The 26,627-nt window shown below is 53.5% G+C and overlaps 1 protein-coding gene and 1 pseudogene across 2 annotated transcripts; one reads left to right on the top strand and one right to left on the bottom strand.

Moving 5' to 3' along the window:
* Positions 1–41: 41 nt before the first annotated feature.
* Positions 42–9,398, bottom strand: LOC149320204 (F-box/WD repeat-containing protein 7-like; annotated as a pseudogene). Its single transcript, XR_016280289.1, has 13 exons — positions 9,081–9,398; positions 8,012–8,134; positions 7,646–7,919; positions 7,057–7,139; positions 6,738–6,876; positions 4,851–4,985; positions 2,922–3,045; positions 2,709–2,845; positions 2,327–2,440; positions 2,060–2,241; positions 1,718–1,943; positions 622–832; positions 42–512 (listed from the first exon to the last, which is right to left on the bottom strand). The product of XR_016280289.1 is annotated as an F-box/WD repeat-containing protein 7-like (transcript).
* A 9,400-nt stretch (positions 9,399–18,798) lies between these two features.
* On the top strand, positions 18,799–26,429 carry LOC149320203 (scaffold protein ILK). The gene is made up of 13 exons (XM_089513133.1): positions 18,799–18,864; positions 19,857–19,988; positions 21,360–21,525; positions 21,665–21,760; positions 21,985–22,081; positions 22,507–22,590; positions 22,689–22,774; positions 22,868–22,977; positions 23,268–23,395; positions 24,001–24,122; positions 24,227–24,326; positions 25,689–25,819; positions 25,903–26,429. The coding sequence occupies exons 2-13, from the start codon at positions 19,900–19,902 to the stop codon at positions 26,050–26,052; spliced, it is 1,359 nt and encodes a 452-aa protein (XP_089369259.1). The 5' UTR covers positions 18,799–18,864; positions 19,857–19,899; the 3' UTR covers positions 26,053–26,429.
* The last annotated feature ends 198 nt before the right edge of the window (positions 26,430–26,627 follow it).

Genomic DNA, 26,627 nt, shown 5'->3' with positions numbered 1-26,627 from the left:
GAAAAGGTCGGGGGGGGGGATGAACACAACTGGAAACACTGTACAGAAATAAAGTGATATATTTTTGAGTGTGTACAAAAGCCAGCTCTGGTGCTCTGCCCACCTGCCAGCCTCTTTGGGCCCCCAATGTGCCCAACTACATAAATATGGTGCTCTGAGAGGCACCCCCTCCCACCCCTGCAGTGCGGGGGTGCCTGGCCTGCAGGCTCCCCACACAGCCCATCCCCCCCATCCCCTCTGCACTCATTTCAGGTCCACGTCAAAATCTAGCACCAGCAGTTTGGTCTCTTCAGTTCCGTTGCGGCTGCCCACCGCACATACGAGTTTTGTGTTGGAAGCACGGATGCGCCATACCACGCCACCACTCCCGCCACTCTCCAGTGCCACCAAATTGCGCACAAACTCCCCCGTCTTAAGGTCCCACAGCTTCACCGTCCCGTCGTCTGAGCTGGTTACCACAAACTTGGAGCTGAACTGGAGGCAGGTGACAGCGCTCTGGTGCTTGCTGGGACCTGATGAGGGTGAGGGAGGAGAGAGGCACTCAGTCCCCATGCTAACTGAGCAACTAAGTCCCCATGCTGAGGAGGGGGGGGTGTCCCAATCACTGTTCTGAGCACCTACCTTGCAGTGTTTGCAGACACTGGCCAGTCTTGATGTCCCAGATTTTGACGGTGGAGTCAGCGTTGCCTGAAACCAGGATGTTGTCCCGCAGCTCCATGCCACTGGTCAGGGACTGGTGGCCCATCAGTGTGTGCAAGCAGTTGCCACTCTCGGCGTCCCACACACGGATCGAGGTGTCCAGGGAACCGCTCACGATGTGGGTGCCATCAAACTGTTTTGGCAGAGGAGAGGGAGAGAGAGTGCCAAGTATTAGTTGAACTCTTCCCCCAAACTCAATAAATCAGTCCACTGCAAGTGAAACAATCAAGCTTTATTTCTGAAGTTGAAGAGATGCTACTAGGAAAACTTCTTGGACAGAATTAAACGCTAAGCACACATACATCAAAGAAAAGCAATCAAAGGCATTGGCCCCACCCCACAGAACCAGTGGGCTAAATCTATTTCCCCTGTTCCCAAAACAACTACCAGTAGGTATTTTTTGTTTTTTTTCCAGGTTGTCTTTTCCTGGCCTCTCTGACCATTGAAGAAAGTAGATTAACAGAGCTAGCCAGCACTGTATAATTACTCCTGCATATGCAGCTGGCATCCCTATCATGCAAGGTACTCGGCAAAGGCCAGTTTCATCTCAGGCCCTTTCCTAAAAGTCATAAGAGATTGCCCAACTCCAATATATATGTCTTTGCTATAGACATATTTTTGTTAAATATGCTAAATCAGTAAGTAGTTAACCAGCTACATAACTAAATTATCTCCTTCTTACATAGATTCTATAGAACACGATTGCTTTACCTGTTTCTTTGAGGTACGTCCCACCTGCGTACCCCAACTAATGATGAATACAATCCAAACCCCATATGCTATACCAGCCAGTAGGAATAATAAATCATACAATCATGCTAATAACAAATGTATAACAAAGAACATATACCAGGCAAAGAACATAGCATGTCAGCCAATATACCAGCCACTATAACAACAAACCAAAGCAATGAATCATATGATCAGGTCTATAGCAAAGACATATCGATAAGCCCACACCTTACAGAACCTTCTGTCACAAAGATGTATGACCAAGTATCATACACACATCACTTACCTGGAGGGAGTAAACCCGGTTGGTGTGACCTTGCAAAGTGTGGATGCAGCTCTCCGTCTCAGGGTCCCAGACCTTGACGGTATAGTCATAAGCACCACTCACCACCTTGTGCCCATCGTACTGGACGCAGCGCACGGCTGCCACGTGGCCCATCAGCACATGGAGACATTGCCCTGTCTCAATGTCCCACAGGCGCAAGGTGGCATCCCGTGACCCGCTCACTACCCTGCCGAGGGAAGACAAGTTACCCTGAATCCCCAGAGGCTCAAAGTAGCCACGTCAAGCCCAAATCAACGGGGGAGAGGAAGGGGTACTCCCACCCATCTTCCCCATTTGACCCACCTTGTCCCATGGAGATGCATGCAGCGTACAGTGGAGGTGTGCCCATAGAGGGTGTGTACACACTCGCCTGTGTCTGCATTCCACACCTTCAAGGTCCTGTCTGTGGAACCACTGATAACAATGTTGTCCCTCATCTGGGAGGACCAGACCCCACCGGTGTGGCCCACCAGGGTCTGCACACACTATAAGGGAAGAGAGGGATGCTCATGAGGAAAGTGGACACGAATAGTACCAGCCATGCACCACCCAGACAGAAGGAAGGCTCACCTCGCCTGTGACAGCTGACCAAACCTTGAGTGTGTTGTCGTCGGAGCCGCTGACAATCCGGTTGCCGCAGAACTGGAGACAAGTGATGACATGGTCGTCATGGCCTTTAAGGACCTACGAGAGGCAGAGGAAAGGAGTGTTAAGACCGAAGGAAAGGGCACAGCCCCCCGAGGCAGGCCTTGGCATCAACGATGCCAGCTGCCACCTGGCTTTTCTCTGTGGCAAAATGTGTCTCCTCTAAACCAGTTTGCCCCTGTGCTCCTGTATGATTCTCTGAATTCTATTTGCCCGAAAGAGGTAAGCAGCAAGGGCACAGTTGGGCCCACAACCCAGGCTCTCGAGAGCCCAGCCCTTCCCTTCCACAAACCGTTTCCCCCCCTACCTTGGGAGGGCGGGCATCACCACTGCGCCAGTTCATGTCAATGCAGTGCTGCCGTAAGAAAGCCAGCTTCCAGGGACTGTACATGAAGCCAGGACTGAGCAGGCGCCGCTTGCGCATGCTCAATGGCTCTTCAATACCTGTGAGAGGCAGATGACACCATGAGGACCAGGAGCACGAGGAGGAGGATTACAACGAACATGGAGCACGACTCACCCACATCACGGCACTTCTCCCTCCAGAGCAGGTTGTCTTCCGCCAGGATCCGCCAGTAGCGACATGTCTGGGCAGCGCGGAGCAGATCGCGGGGCTCCAAGAAGGAGAGGACGTAGAGTGCCAACTGCGAAGGAAGCCAGAGGCACTGTGCTCACTCTCTACTACCCCACGGCTCAGGGGTGGCCTCTCCTTGGAGACCTTCCTCAGCCTCACAGGAAGGAAAACCACTGCCAAGGAAGGCAGCCCAGCTGAGGCCGCAGGCTGCAGGTGTATCTACTGTGTAGAAAATAAAGCAGTTTGAGACCACTTTAGGTGTCATGGCTCCATCCTATGGAATCCTGGGATTTGTAGTTTGGTGAGGTATTCAACCTGGCTTGTCAGAGTGCTCTGGTGCCTCACCAAACTACAAAACCCAAGATTCTACAGGATGGAGCCATGACAGCTGAAGTAGTGTCTCTCTGCTCTATTTCTGCAGTGTGGATACACCCAGAGAGAGGATGTGTGTGCATCTGCACTGTAGAAATAGGGCAGTTTGGCACTACTTTAACTGGCACGGCTCCATCCCACAGAATCCTGGGACTTGTAGTTCAGTGAGGCACCAGAGCTCTCTGACAGGCCAAGTTGATACCCCCACCAAACTACAAATCCCAGGATCCCATAGATGGGGCTACAGCATTAAAAGTGGTATCCAACTGCCTTATTTCTACAGTATAGCTGCACCCTGTATTTTTCATCAGTTTCAACACTGAGAACCTTCCACCGGGTGGTTTCTCTGGAATCTCTATGACACCCACAGCTCAGAGCTATGCATCATTAAGCTGGAAAGGAACCACACTCCAACTGGGCCCTGGTCTCCCCACTGCCCCTCAGCAAGTGAACACAGACTCCTGAATGCAGCAAGCCATTCCCTCTGTTGGGCTAGGAGGGGCTGACTGGCTGCCGGGAGCAGACAAACTCCCCAAAAGTCCTTCATCCCTGCCCACAACCCCAGACGCATGGCCAATGCAGTGAAGACTGGAGACAGTGGCTGCAGAGCTAACAGGCACCTAACATAGAATCATAGAGTTGGAAGAGCCCCCATGGGCCATCCAGTCCAACCCCCTGCCATGCAGGAACTCTCAGTCAAAGCATCCCCGACAGACGGTCATCCAGCCTCTGTTTAAAAACCTCCAAAGAAGGAGACTCCATCACACTCACAGGGAGTGTGTTCCACTGTCGAACAGCCCAGTCAGGATGTTCCTCCTAATGTTGAGGTGGAATCTCTTTTCCTGTAGCTTGCATCCATTGTTCTGGGTCCTGTTCTCTGGAGCAGCAGAAAACAAGCTTGCTCCCTCATCAATCTGACATCCCTTCAAATATTTAAACAGGGCTTCATATCACTCCTTAACCTTCTCTTCTCATTACTCATAGGGCATGGTTTCCAGGCCGTTCATCATTTTAGTCGCCCTCCTTTGGACATGCTCCAGTTTCTCAACATCCTTTTTGAATTGTGGTGCCCAGAACTGGACACAGTATTCCAGGTGGGGCCTGACCAAAGCAGAATAGAGTGGCCCTATTACCTCCCTTGATCCAGGGAGGTAATAGGGGCACTTGGTGTCTTACCAGACTATTCACCCCAAGAGCATACAAGGTTGCTCTGCCTGTGCGGCCCAGAAACCCCTTCAACCACACTCTCCTTGACTGCACTGGGGTTCCGCCTTTGCTGCCTACATCCCTCTGCCAACATAAAATCTAGGCTTTTGGGCCCCTAACCTTCCTCCAGTTCCAACAGACTGCGCCACCTGCCCCCATTTCTGCCGAGTTTGGCTTCCTGGCGTCTCCACACGCAGAGGCTTGCCACAGCCGAGTGAAAAGCATCCCTGCCAGACCTGAATGTCCTCCTGGGGTTTACCTGCCTACCTACATGCCTCGCCTTGCAGGTGCACTCACCTCCTTGGGCAGAAGCGAGATGAAGTCCCGCTGGAACTGGGGCTCGATCACTTGCATCATGTGCTTGATCTGGGGAGGCTCACAGCGGTCAATGAGTTCATCCAGAGCCAGGAGCTTCTCTGGGCTGCTCCAGCGCTGGGTGGGGAGCAGAGAGGAGCAGTGAGAGAAAGACCCTGAGCCCCCTCAATTGTCTGTCTTGGTTCAACAGCATGGAACAAAAACAAAGCACGTAACAAAACTATCATCGTAAAAGCACCTCATCGTTTTTCATTTTTTAAGCATTCAAATATTTATGTTGCTCCCTTTACCAGAAAATCTTACGCAGCATACGACAAACAAATTTAAAGTAGAGCAAATTGTTAAAATAGTTTTAAAAAGCCAAAAAACAAAACAAACCCTAAACAATTAGCAAACAAACTGAAAGTATTAAAAGTTTTAAATAGTTTTAAATTAATTAAAACAATTGAATTTTTTTAAAAAAAGATTTAAAACAGCCCCTGAACAGACCGCCCCCAACGAGTGGCCTGCAGCCGCCTCTGTCTTCACTGGATCGGGGCCACGGCAACTACACAGTGTGGCCCCAATTTGGCCTTTCTGCAGCGTAAAAGGGAGCTGCAAAAAACAGCTCCTTTTTGTGCCATGGAAAGGGCACCATAGCTGCCGGCGCCTTGGCTTTTCAGTGCTCCTTTGGCGCTGCGTCAGCAAGGTGTTGGACTGGATGACCCTTCAGCTCTCTTCCAATAAAGGTGCTATAGACTGAAAGATGTTCCTGCCAAAACATTTATAGGTTTAGATGTCATCACCAGCATCTATAATTCAGACCAGAAGCATATGGGCAGCCAGAGCAATCTCTTCAAAACTGCCATTATATGGCATCTAATTGGGACCCATCTGCTGTATTTGTCCCTTGCTGTGGTTTCCTTACCTTCTTCCAAGGGCAGGCCTGCACAAATTGCTTTTGTTGCTGTTCTATGCCTTCCAGTAAGTTCTGACTTATGGTGATCCTAAGGTGTACCCATCTCAGGGTTCCTCTGAGGCTGAAACAGCATGACTTATCCAAGGTCACCAAGCAGGGATTTGTAGTCCAATGCTGAAACCACCACACCGCACTGGCTCTCAGAGTCCTTTTCAGTAGCCTAACTGGAAAGTTACCAGTACATAGGCCATAGCTGGTGGGCCAGCTCAGGCTTGGTGACCTTGGATAAGAACTTGGACACACTCTGTGGCTGGGTCTCCAACAAGGATGGGTCCAGGAGTGCTCCCAGGCTACACACTTGCTCCTTTGGTGTAGGGAATGCCAGCAACTCCATCTAGGTCCCTTACCTAATTCCCAGACCTGAGTTATCAGCCCTCCATATCCCCAGATCCCACATTCAGGGTTTCAGTTGTCCACAGTATGAAACTATTTCCCCAAAAGAACATCAAAAAGCAAACTTTGATTTTGTTTTAATATAGAATAGACATCATTTTATTTTGCCATTGTATATAAAAGGAGTTGATCATTCATAGACCTTGTCATCCATGGGGGGGGGGGGTCCTGAAAAAATTCCAGTAGATACCAACTGTGTCACCAGTACACAGATTTTAACCAGCAAAGCTCATACTTTTCTCACACAAATATCTCTCTAAAACCAGCATTAAAACACAAAAGCAACACTCAAACCAAAAAATGAAAATCAGCAGCTTTCTACTCACACAAAGACCTCCTCTCTCTCTCTCTCTCTCTCACACACACACACACACAGGTCTTGATCAAGTGACTGACCAGTCAAGCAGCATCGCCATTTTTTGGAAAACATGGTGCTAGCCACCCAGAAGACCCTATTCGGTCTGAAACTGGTACCCAGCAGAGTTCCTCTGAGCTGCCACCTCCTGGTGTCCCCTCACCTGGAAAGTCCGTAGCCAGTCCTGCAGCTCTGGGGGTGGGTTCATGGGGGGGACATGTCGGCAGCGGGGTTGACCTGCCTTAGCGTTCCGCAGGTCCCCAAAAGTGGCAGTGGGGCTGGCGACACAGGGACCCAGCACTCTAGGGAGGGAATGAGAAGATGAGGAGGAAACCTCCAAGAGGGCAGGCACCCAGAGCACCGTTGCTCCCCACCCCATTCCCCAGGAAGCACTGCCAGATGTCATGGGACACTCTCGCCCCAACACTTGGTACTAGGAGATGCTTCCACAGCCTCTGTCCCACTTACTCCAGGGTCCTCACCTGCCCCTCTCAGAGCCCTTGCAGACCTTCTTGCCTGGCGACTGAGCTCTGCCATCCGGGCCGTTCTCAGACTTGCGCTTCATCTGAAATACAAAGGAGGTTTTGTGGGAATTAGGCAAGTTTACATCTTCACAAGACACTCCACTCCCCGTTGATGCCAGTGCCAGGCAGAAGCCACCTTCCACTCTCCATTTGACCCAACATCAAAAGACCCAATGCCCCCCCCCCCCCCCCCCCCCCGCAGTCCAGGCAGGGAAGAAGCAGGAGACCAGGATATTCTGGCTTGTCAACAGTGCGAGGAATGTCAGCCCACCAGAGTCTCATCAGTTGGCCCCCTTCCAGGATATTTCTAGATCTCTGGCAGCCCTCAGATGTAAGAGGGGCCCATCTGGCCATCACTAGACACACCAGAGCAGGGTTTGGGGGCAGATGCCTGTGTCCCAAATAACACAGGGAGGTGGTTGATCTGTGCGGCTGCCAGAAACCGTTCTCTGGCAGCCCCACATATCTCCCTTTAGTCAGGGCCTGAAACCCACACACCGCAGCGCAGCCCTCGAGAGCAGCGGCTCTCACTTCCAGACGCACCCACCTTGGGCCGGCTCTGCCGAATGAGGCCGCCCTCGGTACGCTCCAGGTAGTCAATCCAGCGCTCGTCCACCGTGTAGTAGAAGTAGACGTCACCCCCCTCCGCCACTGCCTTGCTCTTCCTCCTCCTCTTCCTCCTCACCGCTCTTGCCCTCCTCTTCCTCCTGGGCATCAAGGCTCTCAGTCGTCGTTGCAGGGAAGGAGGTCCCAGGTTCGGGGGGCCGTCGGGGCTCTTCGTCGGCAGCATCGTTCTCTGCCTCTTCCTCCTCCTGGGGAGCCTATGCAGAGAAGGAAAGGCTATGTCACCTGCCCTTAGGAATCCCCATTCCCTCTCCCGTACCCAGAAAGGAACCATTGGAAAAGGGCGCACCTGTTGGGATCCCTCCGTTGAGGGGGCTCTGCAGGTGACCCGCTGGCTGTTCAGCTCCAGGATGCGGGAGGTGATGCCCTTGACACGGAGTAGGTCCTCTGGGGAGGCAAAGCCCTTCAGCTCCTGCAGGATGGAAAAAGTAGGGGGTGAGAGAGCAGCCCGGTGTGTGGGTGAAGGAAATGCCCCCTCCCCACTACAACTCCCCTCTCCTCCGGACTCCTCCTTTCTCCTCCTGCCCCACGGCTCCCCTCCTCCATCTTCTTTCACCCTTTGCATCCCTTCCCCTCCTCACATTGAGTAGGGAGCAAGTTTGTTTACTCCAGCTCCAGAGAACAGGACCTGGAACAATGGATGCAAATTACAGGAAAAGAGATTCCTCCTCAACATTAGGAGGAACTTCCTGGCAGTAAGGGCTGTTTAACAGTGGAACACGCTCCTTCCCTGGAGGTCTTTAAGCAGAGGCTGGATGGCCATCTGTCAGGGATGCTTTGACGGAGAATTCCTGCATGGCAGAAGAGGGTTGGGCTAGATAGCCCTTGGGGTCTCTTCCAACTCTAGGATTCTATGGTGTTTCCTCCTCCTCCTCCCTCTTCCCTTCCCTTCCCCCTCCCCACTCCTTCTTCTCCTCCCTGCCCCATGCCTCCCCTCCCCGCCCACTCCCTTTATCTTCCCCACCTCTTGCCTTTCCCACCCCCTTCTTCAACTCCCCTCCATGCCCTCTCCCCACACCTCCCTTCATTTCCTCCTTCTCCCTCTCCCACCGCCTTGCCTTGCCTTTCCTCTCCCCTCCCTTTTGCCCCTTCCCTCCTCCTCCCTGCCGCCTTCTTGCCCCTTCCCCTCCCATCCTTCCTTCTCTCCCCACAACTTCCCCTCCTGCCCCCTCCCCCTCCCTTCCCTTGCCCCTCTCTAGTCCCCTCCCAACCCTCTCCTGCCCCTCCCCGTTTCCTTCCCTCTCCACCCTTCCTTCCTTCCTTCCCTCTTCCCGTCCTCCTTTCTTCCTTCCTTCTCTCCCAATTCTTCCCCACTCTGCTCCTTCTTTCCCACCCCCTTCCTTCCTTCCTTGGCTGACCTCCCTCTTGCGGACGATGCCCCTGGCCCTCCGGCGCCCGATGCCGACCAAGGCCCTCTCCAGCTCCGCCGCCCCGGCCCGGTTCAGGTCCAGCTTCCCGCCCTCGCCGGGGCCCGGCCCCAGCGAAGACCCCGACATCGCTGCTCTCCTCCGACACAGCCAGAGCGCCTCAACCGCGCCTGCGCATGGCGCGCCCCTCCCTTGACTACAACTCCCGTCAACCAGCGCGCGGGAGAGACAGACAAACACACACACACATCCGCTCCGCCGAAAGCTTTTATTGGTCACGGACGGATAACTCCCGCCCACCGACGTCATCTCCGCTTGTAGAGGCAGGGGCGGAGCGCCAATCCCGGAAGTGGTTTCGTCTTGGCCGGAAGCGGCGCCGCTTTGGCGAACTCGAAGGTGTAGAAGTGGCTGCCGGAGAGGTCCTGGCGGAAGGAGGAGGGAGAGTGTCGGCGTGGGCGGGGCTAAGGGCGCGTGGCCCCGCCCCTTCAGCCAATAGCGCCTAGGGAACGGGAGGAGGCGGGGCTTACCTTGGAGCGCAGGGCGAAGCCGAGGCGGGCCAAGGCCCCCACAAAGGCCCGGATGTCCGGGAAGCGGCTGGCCACTTCCGCCACCAGAAGCGTCCCTCTGAGGGAAGAGGGAAAGGTCAGGGGTCAGAAACCCGGCCCTCCGTTGCCATGGAGACGGCGGAAGAGTGGCCGCCATCTTGTATCCATTAAGCACCTCCCTTATTATTGCTTTCGCCGCCCTTTCAACTAAAACTGTCTGCATTGTATTCTGCTTCCTAGAAAGTCTTCCGCCTCCGGAAGAAGAAGAAGGAGAGTAATAAGAAGAAAGCGAAGCCGCCCGCCCGCGGCAGACGCTCTGCAAAACGACTCAACGCAAGACGTCTTAGTACAGCCTAAACAGACATTCAAACAACGTCGGATCATGTTTTCCCGTGAGCCGCCTTGGGCCCCTCCCCAGAGAAAGGCGGGATAGAAATGGCATCAATAAACATGATGATGATTCCTTCCTTATATATACCCCGCCGTTCTCCCAATAAAGGGACTCCAGGGTAATGCCTGGCAAGGCTTCCCTGAAAGTATTGTCCTTAACTCAGTTCTGAAGCTGGCGAAAGAGGTGGGCCCTTCCATCCCAGGGTCCCTCCCTATTCGCTGGGGTTAGGGGCACAAGACCCCCAGGAATATCGGGAAGCCACAAATGCCCCAAACCCCATGTTTTCACCTGAGAGGACACCTCTCTAGAAACCTCTAGGTCCTCCAGCGCAGCTCTGTGGTCAACGTCCGACAGACATCATAGAGCTGGGAGAGACCCAAGAAGGGCCCCGATCCAGTCCTCCTCCCTTCTTCTGCCATGCAGGAACTCTCCATCAAAGCATCCCAGCAAGAGAGGGCCATCCAGCCTCTGCTTCCAAGGAAGGAGACCCCACTGCACTCTGAGGAAGGAGCGTGTCCCACTGTTGAACAGCCCTCACTCTCAGGAAGTCTAGGTCTTTCAGTGCAACATTTGGTTAAAGCTGACCAGAGAGTTACACTGGAGGACCTAGATATTCCTGGAGAGAACATAGTAATCAAATCCGCAAATAGGGAGAGATGAATGTATTTTCATGGAAGAGTAGCAGAAGTGGAGGAGGCCTTCCTGAACCCCACAAATTACTCCCCTCACCCCACTTCCTGCCCTCCAAAACTGAACTATGGGACTATACAGGTCACCCCTTTCCTGGCCAGATTGGGGACATGGCAATCTCACGCAGCAGCCCCAATCTGGCCTCTGCGGGGGGCAAAAAGGAGCCACATTCGCACAGCAGTATGGCGCCCCTTCGGAGCTGCATCATCTGGACGCAGCGCCAGAGATGCGTCATGATGGCGTACATTATCTGGGCGTCCTGGGGGCGGAGTTAGGATGCATAATCAGGATGCTGCACCCTGACTCCACCCACATGCCAGTCTTTCAGGCCGGTTGGATAGCCCCTAAAGGGGTTTTTTGGGGTCGGTTTTTCAGGCTATAGATGTTCTCAGTTAAGATGATATTCGAACCTCACCACAAAAAACCCACCTCTTTTTCGTGCTGCAACTCTTTGGTGGATTTGTAATTGGCAGATGAAGGGAAGGCTGTGGATGTATCACAGAGTTGGAAAAGACCCCCAGAAGGGCCCTGATCCAGTCCAACCCCCTTCTTCTGCCATGCAGGAACTCACAATCAAAGCACCCCTGTGAGACAGCCATCCAGCCTCTGCTTAAAGACCTCCAAAGAAGGAAGCCTTTATAGTACTGTATCCTTATTGTTTGCAGTACAATGTACTTAGTGGTGTGTTTGGAGACTTTGTTATTCTCTCCCCTTTGGGTTTTGACTACATGGACGTCCCTCCATACTATAGAAATCTAGAGTCAGAAGAGACTTTTGGAGGCCATCCAATGCCATGCAGGAAAGAAACTACACTCATCCCTCCACATTTGTGGCTTTCATATTTGCAGATTTGATTATTCACGGATTTGATTAATATGTTCTCTCTAGGAATCTCTAGGTCCTCCAGTGCAAATCTATGCTTAACTTTAAGTAAAAGTTGCACTGAAAGACCTAGAGATTCCAAGAGAGAACGCTCTACTAGGTCTTTGTAGCTCCTCTGGGGCAGTTCTATGGCCAGCGCCTGTTGGACGCTGACCACAGAGTTGCACTGGAGGACCTAGAGATCCCTAGAGAGGAGTCCTCTCAGGTAGAAACATGGTGTTTTTGTTACTTGTGGTTTTTCCATATTCACGGAGGTCTTGTGCCCCTAACCCTAGTGAATATGAAGAAAGTGTATTTAACTTCCAGTAGTTAAACACGGTCATCTTAACCATCTCTTCTCCAGGCTAAAAATCCCCAGCTCCCTAAGGCTTTATGGTTTCCAGACCCTTCACCCTTTTGGTTGCTCTTCTCTGGACATGCTCCAGTTTCTCAACATACTTTTGGAACTGTGGTGCCCCAAACTGGGCACTGTGTTCCAGATGAGGTCTGAATACCAGCTTAACTGAGAGCGACTGTAACAATATCTTCACAAAATGTAGGCCTATGACTCCAGCATCATCAGTTTCTCTCCCTCTCTCTCTTACTCCTGTTTGGTTTTTAACACCTTTGCCCGATGAAGAAGCCTGCGGTGCTTTGAAACCTTGCATCACATATTTTGTGCATTTTGTTTGGTCCCATAAAAGTATCCCTGTTTTGTAGATTTTGGATGTTATTGTACTTTGCTTGAGAACAGCAGCTACCAAACTTTGGTCCTCCAGGTGTTTTGGACTTCACCTCCCAGGACTGCAGACTGTTAGCCAAGCCAGCTAAGGCTTCTGGGAACTGAAGTCCAAAACACCTGGAGGACCAAAGTCTGGGAACCACTGCTCTGGAATAATTTTCTCTTTGTGGAATTATTCCAATGATGGTATGACTCCACCATTGAGGCACTGGAAATACCTTATTTTCTGGGCTGATTGGATGGCAGGCACTGGGACTATTGGGGGGGGGGGGGGGGCTAGCGTAACATCCCCAAAGCAGCTGCCCCCACCTCTGCCAGTAAGGACCCCCTTACCCCATCCGTAGCACCCGGCTGGCCTCTGCCAGGACCTCTTGCACGTTTGTTCCCATGAGCGCCAAGCAGAAGACGGCCACATCCACTGATTCACCTTCCAGGGGGACCTGGGGAATGGATGGGGGTGAGAAAAAAGGACAGGTAGAGGAGGGAATAACCACCCATGGCGCCCAGTGGCCTTCTCAGGGAGACTGGTGAGCCCAGAAGAGTCCCAACCATAGCAAATGGGGGCCGTCACCCTCCACCCCCTGGAGCATACCTGTGCCATGTCACAGACGGTGACGCGTGGGTCCAAGGCCACGAGGTCAAAGCAATGCACCCTATTCCGGAGGTTGCGTGCCAGTGTGCAGTCGCCACACCCAAAGTCAGCCACCACCAGGGAAGCTGGTCTGGATTTCAAACAGTGCAGAGAGTGAGAGAATTAGGAGCCAGATTCAGCCTTGTTCTGAAGGAAGCCCACCCCTCTCTGTTTCTACGTGGGTTGTACAAACCCTGACGGCTGCAAGGGATCAGGCCGGAGCCCTGGGAGCCTCAGAGGACTGGGCTGTCCAGGTGCACCTGATGGGGCAGGAGATCTGCAAGGCACTGGGCAGCCAGGAATTCATTCTGATGAGGTGGCTGTCTCTTCGTTCCGGCCAAACCAATACCAGGGGTTGTTCTCAGAGGTGCAGGCTGCCACCAGGGAGGCTGGTCTGGATTTCAATCAGTGCAGGGACAACACAATTATGAGCCAGCACTGGCCCTGCTCTGAATGAAGCCCACCTAGAATCGTAGAGTTGGAAGAGACCCTAAGGTCCATCCAGTCCAACCCCATTCTGCCATGCAGGAACTCTCAATCAAAGCATCCCAGACAGATGGCCATCCAGCCTCTGCTTAAAGACCTCCAAAGAAGGAGACTCAACCACTCTCTAAAGGTAATGTATTCCATTGTTGAACAGCTCTTACTGTCAGGACGTTCCTCTTAAAGTTAAAGAGGAATCTCTTTTCCTGTAGCTTGCATCCATTGTTCCGTGTTCTAGTTTCTGGAGCAGCAGAAAACAAGCTTCCTCCATCCTCTCCCTGTTTCTGCACATGTTGTCCAAACCATGACGTGGCACCCAGAGGACCCCAGCCAGGGAGCTTACCTGTTGCGCAGGTAGCGCACAAGGCGCTGGACGGGCTTTTCAGGCCAGCGAGCCATCTGCCGGGCAAAGCCCCGGTGGTAGATGGCAAAAGCCTCTGGGTCCTGCTGAAAAAGCTGCACCGCATCCCGGCTGGGCAGGGTGTAGAGTTGCTCATTGAGGTAGCGGAAGCGTGCGGCCTCCAGGCGCTCTGCCATGCGCAGCCGCAGGGATGCTGCCCGGCCCGCAATGGACTCTGAAAGAACTGTCTCTCCTTCTTCTGGGCTGCTGGGGGGCTCCTCTGTAACAGGAGGCTGGGAGTGGTCCCCTGGCTCCCCCCCGGGGTCACCCCGCTGTTCCCCCGGGGCTTTGAATTTGTTCTTCTGCCGCCGCTTGTTCTTCTGGCGGTTCCTCCACTGCTTCCTGGTCAACATAGGCTGCCCTGGTCTTTCCTTGGCAGCCCTCTCCTCAGTCCTGGCATTCTTGGAGTTAGCACTGGGCTTGGCAGTGCCATCCTTCTTTTCAGCCACCAATGGTGATGCTGTCGCTGCTTCGCTGTGGGCCAACGGCACATTTTCTGAAAGAATGGAAACTGTTTATGGATTTTCAAGCAGTTGAACTATGTACTAATTTGTGGTTATGGTTACTAGTGATCACAGAATCATAGGGCTGGAAGAGACCACCAACCCCTGCCATGCAGGAACTCACAATCAAAGTACTCCTGACAGATGGCCATCCAGCCTCTGCTCCTCCAAAGAAGGAGACTCCGCCACACTCCGAGGAAGTGTGTCCCACCTTCCAATAACTCTTACTGTCAAGAGGTTCTTGCTAATGTTTAGTTGAAATCTTTTTTCCTGTATCATACATCTATTGTTCCATGTCCTATTCTCTGGAGCAGCAGAAAACAAACTTACTCCATCCAAAATATGACAAAATGTTTAAACAGGGCTATCATACCTCTCAACCATCTCTTCTCCAGGCTAAACATACCCAGCTCTCCGAGTCTCTTCTCATAGAGCTTTATGGTTTTCAGACCCTTCACCATTTTGGTTGCCCCCTCTGGACACGCTCCAGCTTCTCAACATCCTTCCTGAATTGTGATGCCCAGAACTGGACACAGGATTATTCCAGGTAGGCATGACCAAAGCAGAATAGAGTGACACTTGATCTAGACACTACATTTCTATTAAGCCTACAATCACATTGGCCTTTTTAGCTGCCACATCACACTGTTGACTCATGTTCAACTTGTAGTCTTACATTTCTGCTCTATTCTGTTATACATTTGCCTTTTAATATTGAGTTTTAATCTTAACTTAGTTTAGTATTAGAGCCACTGTAGTGTAGTGGCTTGAGTGCTGGATTAGGACTCTGGAGAGCAAGGTTCAAATCCCAATTGTAAACCCACTGGCTGACCTTGGACAAGTCAAACTCTCTCAACCTCAGAGGATGGCAATGGCAAACCACCCATGAAGAAACTTGCCAAGGAAAAGACCCCCGCAAGGGCCATCCAGTCCAGCCCCTTCCGCCATGCAGGAATATCTAGACTCCTAGAGCAAGAAGAAACCCTAAGGGGCCAACCAGTCTAACCCCATTCTGCCATGCAGGAAGACATAACCCAAGGGAGCCATCCAAAGGACCCTACCCTCCAATGACGGGTCCAGACGCCCCCTAAAATGCTTCCTGTCCCTTCGCAGTGTTGCCAATGTGGTGACTTTCACACGAAAACAGGGACTTTTCAGAGCTTTTGGTGTGATTTTGGTGCCTGGCTCTATTTCAGTGCATTTTTGGTGACTTTTGCCCATTTCAGCTCCAGCCCTGACTCTGAGAGCGAGGCTGGCTACAGAGCAACCAACCTTTTGGAGTGTCACACACTAACAGTTTTCAGCCAATCAGAGAGAGGACTGGAGAGTGGTCGCTGCCCCCGCCCTCAGGAAACGCTCTCTCCCTCTCTCAGCCCTTGACTCCCTCTTAAGTGTAGCTTTCCTAGACTTAAGTGTACTTCCTCAGATGCATGGGAATTGTAGTTTATTGTGGCACCAGAGCTCTTTCTCACAAAACTACCATTCCCAGGGTTCCCTAGCACTGAGCCAAGGCAGTTAAAGTGGTCTCAAACTGGATTATTTCTGCAGTATGGATTGGACCTTGAGCATGTTTAATAACTAAGGTCCAAAACACACTGCAGAAATAATCCAGTTTGTGACCACTTTAACTCTCCTGGCTCAGTGCTAGGGAATCCTGGGAATTGTAGTTTGTTGTGGCACCAGAGCTCTTTCTGATAGAGAAGGCTGTGTCTCACAAAACTACCATTCCCAGGGTTCCCTAGCACTGAGCCAGGGCACCTAAAGTGGTCTTGAACTGGATTATTTCTGCAGTGTGTCTTGGACCCAACTCAGGCTGCATCTTCACTCCAGACTCCAGACACAATCCAGTTTCATACCGTTTTTACTGCCATGGCCCAGTGCTATGAAATCCTGGGAATTGTAGTTTGTTGTCACAGCAGAGTTTGCTGAGAGAGAAGGTTAAATGTCTCTGAAAACTAGAATTCCCAGGATTCCCTAGCACTGAGCCATGGCAATTAAAGGGGTGTCAAACTGGATTGTTTCTGCAGTGCAGTTGCAGCCGAACATGTTTCTATTTGGCACAAAGCTTCCTGGAGCCCCTTCAGTCAAAATAAACATCTTAAAAGTATTAGAAGGACTGAAAGATTCTTTGGTTGGTTTTAATGGTAATTTTGAGAGTTGAAATAAGTTCCAATTATTTTTATTCAATTAGGGCTACATTTTATTGCCATATTAAGATTATGGGGACTTTTCGGGGATTGTGAATGAATATTCGGTGAGATACAGGGGGATTTGGTGAGTTTTGGGCCAAACGTTTGGGGAATTATCTTCGAGGCTTATTGGCAACACTGCGTTCTGAGTGTCTTCAACCTTCTGCCCACCAGGACCAGGGGGAGGTAAAGGAGGAGAGGAGAAGGGACTACTTTACCATCATCCCCAGGAGGATGAAGAAGCTGCTCCTTCTTCTCTTTTTGTCCCCGCAGCTGCCGTGTCCTCCGTCGCTTCTTTACCCGCCGTGACGGCTCATCTTCCGGGTCCTTGAGGCCCCCTGCACCTCCTTCCTCCTCCTCCTCCTCCTCCCGGTCACTGGATGAGGGGGTCCCAGGGGCTTCCCCTGGTGGGGGTCCTAAGCCCTCCAGGCGGCGCAGGGTGGCCAGGAGGAGACGTCGGGGTGCGGGGGTGCTCCCTCTGGGGGGTCCCTGTCAGAAAGGGGAGTTAGTGGTCATAGAGGAGGAAAAAGGGTGTCACCCTCCAGCCCCTTCCAATCCCAACCACCCCCAGGTTATCCAATCCAACCCTTCTGCCATGCAGGAATACATGGAATCCTTGAGTTGGAAGGGACCCCAAGGTCATCCAGTCCAACTCTCTTTGGCCATGCAGGAAAACAAAGAATCCTAAAGTTAGGAGAGACCCCAAGGCCCATCCAGTCCAACCCCCTTCTGTCAGGCAGGAATACATAGAATCCTAGAATTCAAAGATATAGCCATGTTAGTCTGTATAATCATTCTGCAAAGAGATTATGTAGCATCTTTGAGACTAATTGAAAGAAAGAAGTTGGCAGCATGAACTTTCCTAGACGTAAGTCTATAGTGGTATAAGCAGTATAAGAATGTACTTGCTCTTGTTAAGTCTATTTCCTCAGATACATACCTGTTACAAATAGAGCTTTTCCCTATCAGCCATTTGATCAAAGATGGCCTTATTGGCGGAAGGGAAAAGTGGGCATGATTTTGATGGACAACACAGTATATGGCTGAATTCAAACACACAGCCATGTTAGTCTGTAAAATCAGTATGGAAAAGGCTCTTGTAGCATGTTTGAGACTAACTGAAAGAAAGAAATTGCCACCAGAGGGTTGGACTGGGTGGCCTTGGGCTCCCTTCATGGACTGGTGGCAGGAATATGGATATGGAATACAAATGGACCTGAGGAAGTAGACTTAAGCCCACCAAAGCTCCTGCTGCCAACTGCTTTCATTCAGTTAATCTCAAAAGTGCTACAATCTTTCTCTACGCAGAATCCTAGAGTTGGGGGGAGACCCCAAGCAGCCATCCAGTCCAAGCCTCTTTGACCATGCAGGAATGCAGAGAAGCCTAGTCGGGAGAGACTCCAAGGGACCATCCAGTGCAACCCCCTTCATCTATGGAGGAATACATAAGACCCTAAAGTTGGAAGAGACCCCAAGAGGCCATCCAGCCCAAACCTCTTTGGCCACTCAGGCAACATAAACTCCCAGAGCTGGAAGATGCCCTAATAGGCCATCAAGGCCGACCCTCTTTAGCCATGCAGGAACACTTAGAGTAAAAGATTCTCTTTTACTGTACATGGAAGCCTGGAGCTTGAAGAGACCCAAGGGCCATCCAGCCAACCCTCTTTGGCCATGCAGGAATACATGGAAGCCTAGAGTGAGAAGGGATTCCCAAGGGGGCCACCCGGTGGTCCAACCCTCTTTGGCCATGCAGGATGGAAGACCCCCTCCAAGCCCCTTCCAGGCCCCCTCGGCTCCCCACTCACTTTGGGGCTCCTCTTGGGGCACCTCTGCTGGGCTCCCTTTCCGGGCCCCTGCTCCTCGTCCCACTCGCACTCCGCAAACATCTCCGCAAACGACAGCCCCGCGAGGTAGGCACACTCTGGGGAAGCAAAGGAAAAAGGATCCCCGACGCTGCCTTCCTCTTTCCCGGCACACGCCGTCGGAAGCCCTGCGCATCCAGTGAGGCAAACCCCGGTTGCTTGCCCAGGGCGCCCCCTGTCGGTGGGAGGCCGCGACTGGGGGCGGCGGGGGTCTCCTTTGCCCCCAAAAGAGGCAGGAAGCGGGGCGTGGGGGGCGAGGGCTGCGGGGGAAGCCCCTGGGAGTGAGCAAAGGCAGGAAGGGGTCCCCCGGGGTCTCCCTGTGACGTTGGCGATGACGACAGCAGCGCCGCCGCCGCCCTTGCAGTCCCGCTTCCCGGCGCCAGGGGTCGCTGCCGGGAAGGAAGGAGGGAGGGACCGACGCCCCAAAGAGACCCGCCGCCAGAGAAAGGGAGAGAGAGCCAGGCGCCGCCGGCGGAGGGTGAGCCAAGGCGGGAAGGGGTCTGGGCAGACCCTGGGGAGGGGGCGCTGGCCCTGGACGGACCCCCTGAGATGCCCCCCTTGAGTTGCTTCCCCTCCTGAGACGACCCCTAAAGTTGCCTCCCCCCAGTTGCCCCGCTGAATTGGCCTCTTTGAGTTGCCCCCCTTGAGTTGCTCACCTTTGAATGGGCCCCTTGGATCCCTCCCTGAGTTGGCCCACCTAGGTTGCCCCCCTTTGGGTTGTCAACTCCCCCCCCCGAACTGCTCCCTCTTAAATTGCCTCCCAGTCCCCCCCTGAGTTAGCCACCTAAGTTGTCCCCCCCTTGAGTTCCTCCCCGAGATGCTCTCCATAGCCCCACTTGAATTGCCCCTGAGATGCTGCCTGGTGCCCCGCTTGAGTTGCCCCTCCCCCAAGTTATCCCCCTCTACTTGCCCCCCTGAGATGCTCCCCGTTGCCCTCCTTGATTTGGGGCCCTGAGTTGCTCCCCCATCAGAGGCACCCATTAGTCATGGCCAAAGGCTCCTCTGGGCCACTTGCCCCCCACTTTGAGTTGCCCCCTCTCAGTTGGCCGCCTGAGTTGCTCCCTTGACTTGCACCTCCTGAGTTTCCCTCTGGCTTTCCTCGTTGAGTTGGCCCACCTAAGTTGCCCCTCTTGAGGTGCCCCCCTAGTTGGTCCCCCTCGATTTGACCCCTTGATTTGCCCCTCCTTGAGTTGCTCCCCCATCATCTGTGGCTAAAGGCTTCTGTGGGCCACTTGCCCTTGGCCCAGCGGCTGGCCGTGGGGGGGACACCAAGCTGGCCCCCTCTGCTCCCTTGGAGAAGTAGCTTCCTGGGTCAGCGGAAGGGCCAGTGGCTGCAAGGCCAAGATAGAGCTGTGGGCAACCACTGCCCGGCCACCTCCTTCCTGTTTTGGGGCAGCTGGGCATTTCAGGGGGCTGGCATGGGAGGGTTGGTGGTATACTGAGCCCCCTCCTTGCCTTCCCCTTGTACAGGAGGACCCCCGCCCATTCACCCAGCCACCACTGGGTGCCAGCCATGGACGACATCTTCACCCAGTGCCGGGAGGGCAACGCTGTGGCCGTGCGCCTTTGGCTGGACAACACAGAGAATGACCTGAATCAGGGGTGAGCGGGGCTGTGGGGGTGCATGAAAGGAACGCAGGCACGCAGGTGGGCATCCCCTTAGCTCCAGCCTCTGGACAGTGGCAAGGGATATGGGCACTGCATCTGACACTCTCTTGTGGGGTTGCCAGATTTTTTTTTCTCTCTGAAGAAGTGGCTAACGTTTGCCTCAGAGGACTAAAACTGTCCCATGCAGAGGGTGGCAGGGGATGTGGCCACTGCTGCTGGGACGCTTTTGCAGGGTTGCCAGGACTTCATTTGGAAAAGTGGCTGGTGTTTGCCCCAGGAGGACTGGCACAGGCCCATCTAGGTCACTGCTTCTCTTTTGTGGGGTTGCCAGGGCGTTATTTGGAGAAGTGGCTAGTATTTGCCCCAAGAGGACTAAAACTGGCCCATCCAGAGGGTGGCAGGGGATGTGGGCACTGCTTCTGCGACTCTTGTGGGGTTGCCAGGACTTTGTTTGGAGAAGTGGCTAGTGCCTGCCCCAGGATGGCTAGCACTGGCCCATCCAGTGGGTGTCAGGGGATATGGGTACAGGGGGCACTGGCTCTCCTCCCTGCCCCATGGAAGAGGGTGCCAGTCCAATGTTGGGGTCCACCAGCAACCACACTAGAGAGGTCCAAAGCCCTTCACACTCTCTGCTAGCCAGGAGACAGGTTCTGGTTGCCACCTCTGGTGCTTTGCTGTTCGGAATAGACTGGGGTGGTGGTGGTAGCTGGAGGGTGGTGGAGGGGATGAGAAGGCGAAAGATAGGAAGAGTTGGGCATGCTCGGCCTTGAAATCGAAGCAGGGAAGAAGGCATGGCAGTTGTCTGCAGAGCGTTGCCAACCACACAGAAGGTGATGGACAAGAATCTCCATTGGTTGTCCCACTGAGCTTCTTAGCATAGTCTCCTTGTGAGAAAAGTGAGAATTCCCTTTGCTGGGAGTGAGTTCTCAAGGGTCAGTCTGCTTGGTGTTCAATGTTCCCTGCCACTCTGGGCAGCATTGCACTTTCTCTCTCTCCGACAAACAGAGAAATGGGTGGGAGGGAGTATGTCCAGCAAAGGAGATCCCACTAGGAGGCTGACTGGCATTGCAAGTCGCGTGGTGATGAGAGGGGGGCTTTCTGCCCGGCTGGGTGGGCAGACTAGCTGTGTTGTCTCTTGCCGCTTCCTGGCTCAGATCTCCTTTTATGGCCAGCTGGCCGCCATCTCTCTTTCTCCTCCCACCCAAAACGGGAAGAACCAAGAGGGAGGGAAGTAGGGAAGGAATCCTGCTGAAGAGCGACAACAGCCCCCCCCCCCCTTGCCTGGCACTATGAGTGGTAGGGATGCTAGCCTATGCCAGCTGTCACCATTGGTAGGGATGCCAGCCAATGCTCCCGTCGTTGCAGGGATGACCATGGCTTCAGCCCTCTCCACTGGGCCTGCCGAGAGGGCCGCTCCAGCGTGGTGGACATGCTGGTCATGCGTGGTGCCCGCATCAACGTCATGAACAGGGGGGACGACACCCCCTTGCACCTGGCCGCCAGCCATGGTCACCGAGACATTGTCCAGAAGGTACGTGCGGGGGAGGCAGGAGGGATCCAAGGGCATTCTGCCGGTGCCAACCCACCCACCTCCTCTGGGCACCCACTGTTGGGACCCTCTGTGGTCTGTGCCAGGAGTCAGACTCTCCCCTTGGCTCTCTTCCCCCCAGTTAATCCAGTTCAAGGCCGACATCAACGCTGTCAATGAACATGGGAACAGCCCCCTCCACTACGCTTGTTTCTGGGGGCAGGAACAAGTGGCCGAGGTGAGTGGGGGCTCATGGTGGGGGGGCTGGAATGGGGCAGAGCCAAACTATGCCCCCCCTTCTTCGTTGGCGGGTTCCCTTCAGATTCCCCAGACGCTTCGAGCAGACCAAAAGAAGACTTCCCTGGAGGGGGGGAGCCCACTTGGAACCCCCAGAGAGTGCATATTCGGAGCCGGCATGCCTTTCGTTGCCCCCCATAATGCTGCTCTTTCTCCCTTTCCCAGGACCTGGTGATGGCTGGAGGTCTGGTCAGCATCTGCAATAAGTATGGGGAGACCCCGTTGGACAAGGCTAAGCCCCCTCTGCGGGACCTACTAAAAGGTCAGCCCAGGTTTGGCTCCCTGGGGGTGGGATGAGGGGCAACCTCCACCCCTTCCCCCTAGAAATCTTTTCCACCTTGGCACTCTGCTGGAGAGAGAACTCTGCAGGCAAGCAAGGCCATGATGCCTGCCCTCACCTCCCTCCTAGGCAGCAAACTGGTGGGTAGGGGTCAAAAGGAAGGCATTCAGATGGCATCTGTAGGCCCTTGGAAAACAGGGGAGTTTCCCCTCAATTTGACTCCTCCTCACTTTGCCCCCTTCCTGCAGTGTCATCCCTGCTTTTGGTGTGGATCCACACCTGCATTTGTAGGGTCTGTCCTTTGCAGGGGAAAACCAGGGGGCGGGTGGAGAGGAGTGGGGATGAGGCACATGCCATTTTTGGGATCCCCTTGGTGTTCCTGACCTGTTTTTCTCCCCCTGCCCCAGAGCGTGCAGAGAAGCTGGGCCAAAGCCTCACCCGCATACCTTACAAGGACACCTTCTGGAAGGGGACCACCCGGACACGGCCCCGTAAGTATAGGGGCTGGGAGGGGGGTTACCAAGGGGTATAATGATGGGACCCCACTTCTCCCGCCCTGACAGTCTCCTCCCCATTTTCCTGCCCCCAGGGAACGGGACGTTGAACAAGCTGGCGGGAATCGACTTCCGGCAACTAAGCTTGGGCCACAAGCTCAACGAGAACCAGTCCGGAGAGGTGGGGGCCTTTCCTGCCTCCGAGTGCTTTAGGGGTCCTGGCGGGGGGGGGGGGCAAGCTTCTAAGGGGCCTCTCCTCTTCTTCCCTTTGCAGCTCTGGAAGGGGCGCTGGCAGGGTAACGACATTGTCATCAAGGTCCTCAGGATCCGAGACTGGTCCACTCGAAAGAGCCGTGACTTCAACGAGGAGTACCCCAAGCTCAGGTGAGGAGGAGGCTGACTGGGCCATAGGCCATGCCAGAGCCCACCTCCTCTGGCCAGCATTCAGCCTCACTTTCGGAGTGAGTATCAGAGGGGTGGGAAAAGGGCCTTCTCCTGCTGCCCTTTGTGCCCTTCAGCTGGCGTCCTGCTCTGGGGCTTCAGTAGAAGGGCTGGAAGGATCTCTGGGTTGGCACCAGGAGGTAGAGGGCATGGGGTTGGCACCAGGGAATGACAGAGGACACTTCGGGATCACACACTGCCCTCTCCCCTCCTCCTTTTCTCGCCCTCAACAGGATATTCTCTCACCCCAACGTGCTGCCAGTCCTGGGTGCCTGCCAGTCACCACCTGCACCCCACCCCATCATCATCACCCACTGGATGCCCTACGGGTCGCTCTACAATGTCCTCCATGAGGGCACCAGTGAGTCTCTTTTGGGCAGGGTGTCCTATTCTGCTCCACTGCTGTGGCCATCCTGGTTTCTCCCCCCACCGGTCTTTGCCGCAGACTGTGTTGTCAGGGCATGTGGTACTGAACCAGAACACTCTGTGGTCACTTCTGCCTCCCATCTCTTTTCCTGACTTGTTCCTCTGCCTACCCCAAGAATCCCTGGTGGCTTTCCCCATTGAGCAATGCTGCCCCAGTTGTTCTTCCCTGGCGCTCCATCTGTACCACATCTTATGTTTGTAGATCTGGGTCCGTTCAGGACCGAACATAGAATCAGAGTTGGAAGAGACCACAAGGCCTATCCAGTCCAACCCCCCTGCCATGCAGGAACTTACAATCAAAGCATCTCCAACAGATGGCCATGCAGTCTCTGCTTTGGTCCCTGACTAGGAATGCCCTGCCCCAGCTACCAATCCTAGCCTGACCTGTTCTACCAGGCCCTGCCCCATATGCTCCCATCTTTTTCGTATTTGCTGGACTCCCAAATGTGAGAGTACCCAAACCCTACTTCCATCCTTCCACTACACCACAACCCTCTTTGCTGCAACTGTCATTTTGATGGCCTGTCCTTTTCCTGGCAGACTTTGTGGTGGATCAGAGCCAGGCAGTGAAGTTTGCGCTGGACGTTGCGCGTGGCATGGCCTTCCTCCATACCCTAGAGCCCCTCATCCCCCGCCATGCCCTCAACAGCCGCAGCATCATGGTGAGTGCCTGTCAGTGGGGTTAAGTGTGTGTGTGTGGGGGGGGGGGGGGCTTTTGTGAGTTGGCCCCAGAGCTGCAGTGCTTCTTCTCTCTCTTCCCCCACAGATAGATGAAGACATGACAGCCCGGATCAGCATGGCTGACGTCAAGTTCTCCTTCCAGTGCCCTGGCAGGATGTATGCCCCAGCCTGGGTGGCACCTGAGGGTGAGGAAGGCCTGGAATTACTACCCTACTTCCCCATGTGGGGTGGAGAGGGAGAGGTCACCCTTCAGCAGCACTCACATTTCTGCCATGGAGAGGCCTTGGCCAGGGTGCACAGCTGTGGCATGCTGTATGGTGCCAACCAAGTGAGAGAGAGCAATGTATTTGTGCTCCAGGGCCCTGTGCCACCCAGGAACCAACCCATCCACCCACCCTGAGGGTTCACACCACCTGGGACTGCTGGGGCCTCTCCTATTGCCCCCGCTTGTGGAGTGCCACAGGGATCTGTACTGGGCCCTGTGCTATTCAACATCTTTATCTGTGACTTGGATGAAGGAATAGAGGGCATGCTGATTAAATTTGCAGATGATACCAAACTGGGCAGGGTTGCTAATTCCCCCGAGGAAAGGATTAAAATTCAAAATGACCTCAATAGACTAGAAAGCTGGGCCAAAGCTAACAAAATGAATTTCAACAGGGAGAAAGGTAAGGTCCTACACGTAGGCAGAAAAAAGGAAATAGATATAGGATGGGAGACACCTGGTTTGACTACAGTTCATATGAAAGGGATCTAGGATCTTAGCAGGCCACAAGCTAAACATGAGTCAAGTGTGATGCAGCAGCCAAGAAAGCAAACACAATTCTTGGTTGCATTAACAGGAATATAGTGTCTAGATCAAGAGAAGTGATAGTACCACTGTATTCTGCTTTGGCGAAACTCACCTGGAGGAACTGTCAAGTCCTCAATTAAAAAAGAATGTTGAGAAGCTGGAGTCTGTCCAGAGGACAACCAAAATGGTGAAAGGTCTGGAAACCACAAAGCCCTCTGAGGAATGGCTCAGGGAGCTGGGAATGTTTAGTCTGATGAAAAGAATGTTAAGAGGGGACATGATAGTCATGTTTAAATATCTGAAGGGGTGTCATATTGAGGATGGAGCAAGCCGGTTTTTTGAAGGGAGAACATATTGAAAAGGGAAACTGCTCCAGAGACTAAAGACCCGAACAGACAGGCCAAAATAAAGCTGCTTCGGGTCACTTTGGAAGTATGCTGTTTAAATGACATATGCATCCTAAGAGGCCAGAAGCCATGTCAAAGCCACGCTCTAGTCCTAAGGACTGGAGTAGTTTTGGTGCAGCTTCTGGCCTCTTAGGATGTGTGTGTCATTTAAACAGCATACTTCCAAAGTGACACGAAGCAGCTTTATTTTGGCCTGTCCAAGCCCTAAGACAAGGAGCAAGGGATTCAAACTACAGGAAAAGAGATTCCACCTAAATTTCAGGAGGAACTTCCTGATGGCCCATGAGGTCCCTTCCAACTCTGTGATTCTATGATTCTAAGGGTTTAGTCTTCTCCCCCACAAACAGCCTTGCAGAAGAAGGCGGAGGAGATCAACCGGCGTTCAGCGGACATGTGGAGCTTTGCGGTGCTGCTGTGGGAGCTGGTGACAAGGGAGGTCCCCTTCGCTGACCTCTCCAACATGGAGATTGGCATGAAGGTGAGGGTGAGGGAGGGATACCCACAAGGGTATGGCGCCCCACCACATGCCACTCCGGCTCATTTTGCCCGGTGTTTTCCCAGGTGGCCCTGGAGGGGCTGCGGCCCACCATCCCACCAGGCATCTCCCCTCACATCTGCAAGCTGATGAAGATCTGCATGAATGAAGACCCTGCCAAGCGCCCGAAATTTGATATGATCGTCCCCATCTTGGAGAAGATGCAGGAGAAGTGAGGGGGGGTTGGGATGGGGTTGCCACACATGCCACCCCTCCCTACCCACGGAGCTGCCCCAAGTGCCTTTTGGGAGGTGCTCTGGACGGAATGGAAGCGCCAAAACGGTACAGATGAACCTGCCACCACCTGGACCCCCCCCCCTCCGTGGGCAGAGGGATTCATGGAGGGGATGGGACTGCAAACTGCCTTGGCCTTTTTAACGCCTCCCCCCTGTGCTGCCTTTAACAGACCCCCCTATAACCACCAGAACCCCATTTGTAAGCTGCCCCCTTGCATTCCGCCAGTGCACGCCGCCTCGCTCCTCCACCGTTGTTTTTACTCTTTTCTACGCAGCCCCCAAGGGGGCACCCAATAAAAGCCCTTGTGATATTGAAAGCAGAACCATTTTTCATGGGGCGGGGAGCTGCTTCTACTTTTGCCCCTGCGCCCAAGAGATGAATAACACGGTATTCTATTATCTGATCAGAAATCTGGCCCAAAACTAACAAAATGAATTTCAACCTGGTTTTCGGTGGGTTTTCTGGGCTATGTGGCTGCATTGTGGAAAAATTTATTCTTGATGTTTTGCCTGCA

This window comes from Sceloporus occidentalis, unplaced genomic scaffold (genome assembly GCF_023333645.1).
Source record: "Sceloporus occidentalis isolate IW3139 unplaced genomic scaffold, rSceOcc1.0.p SCAF_2, whole genome shotgun sequence".
NCBI classification, from domain to species: domain Eukaryota; kingdom Metazoa; phylum Chordata; class Lepidosauria; order Squamata; family Phrynosomatidae; genus Sceloporus; species Sceloporus occidentalis.
The sequence above is the reverse complement of the archived record's forward strand: the minus strand, read 5'-3'. Positions and strand labels throughout refer to the sequence as shown.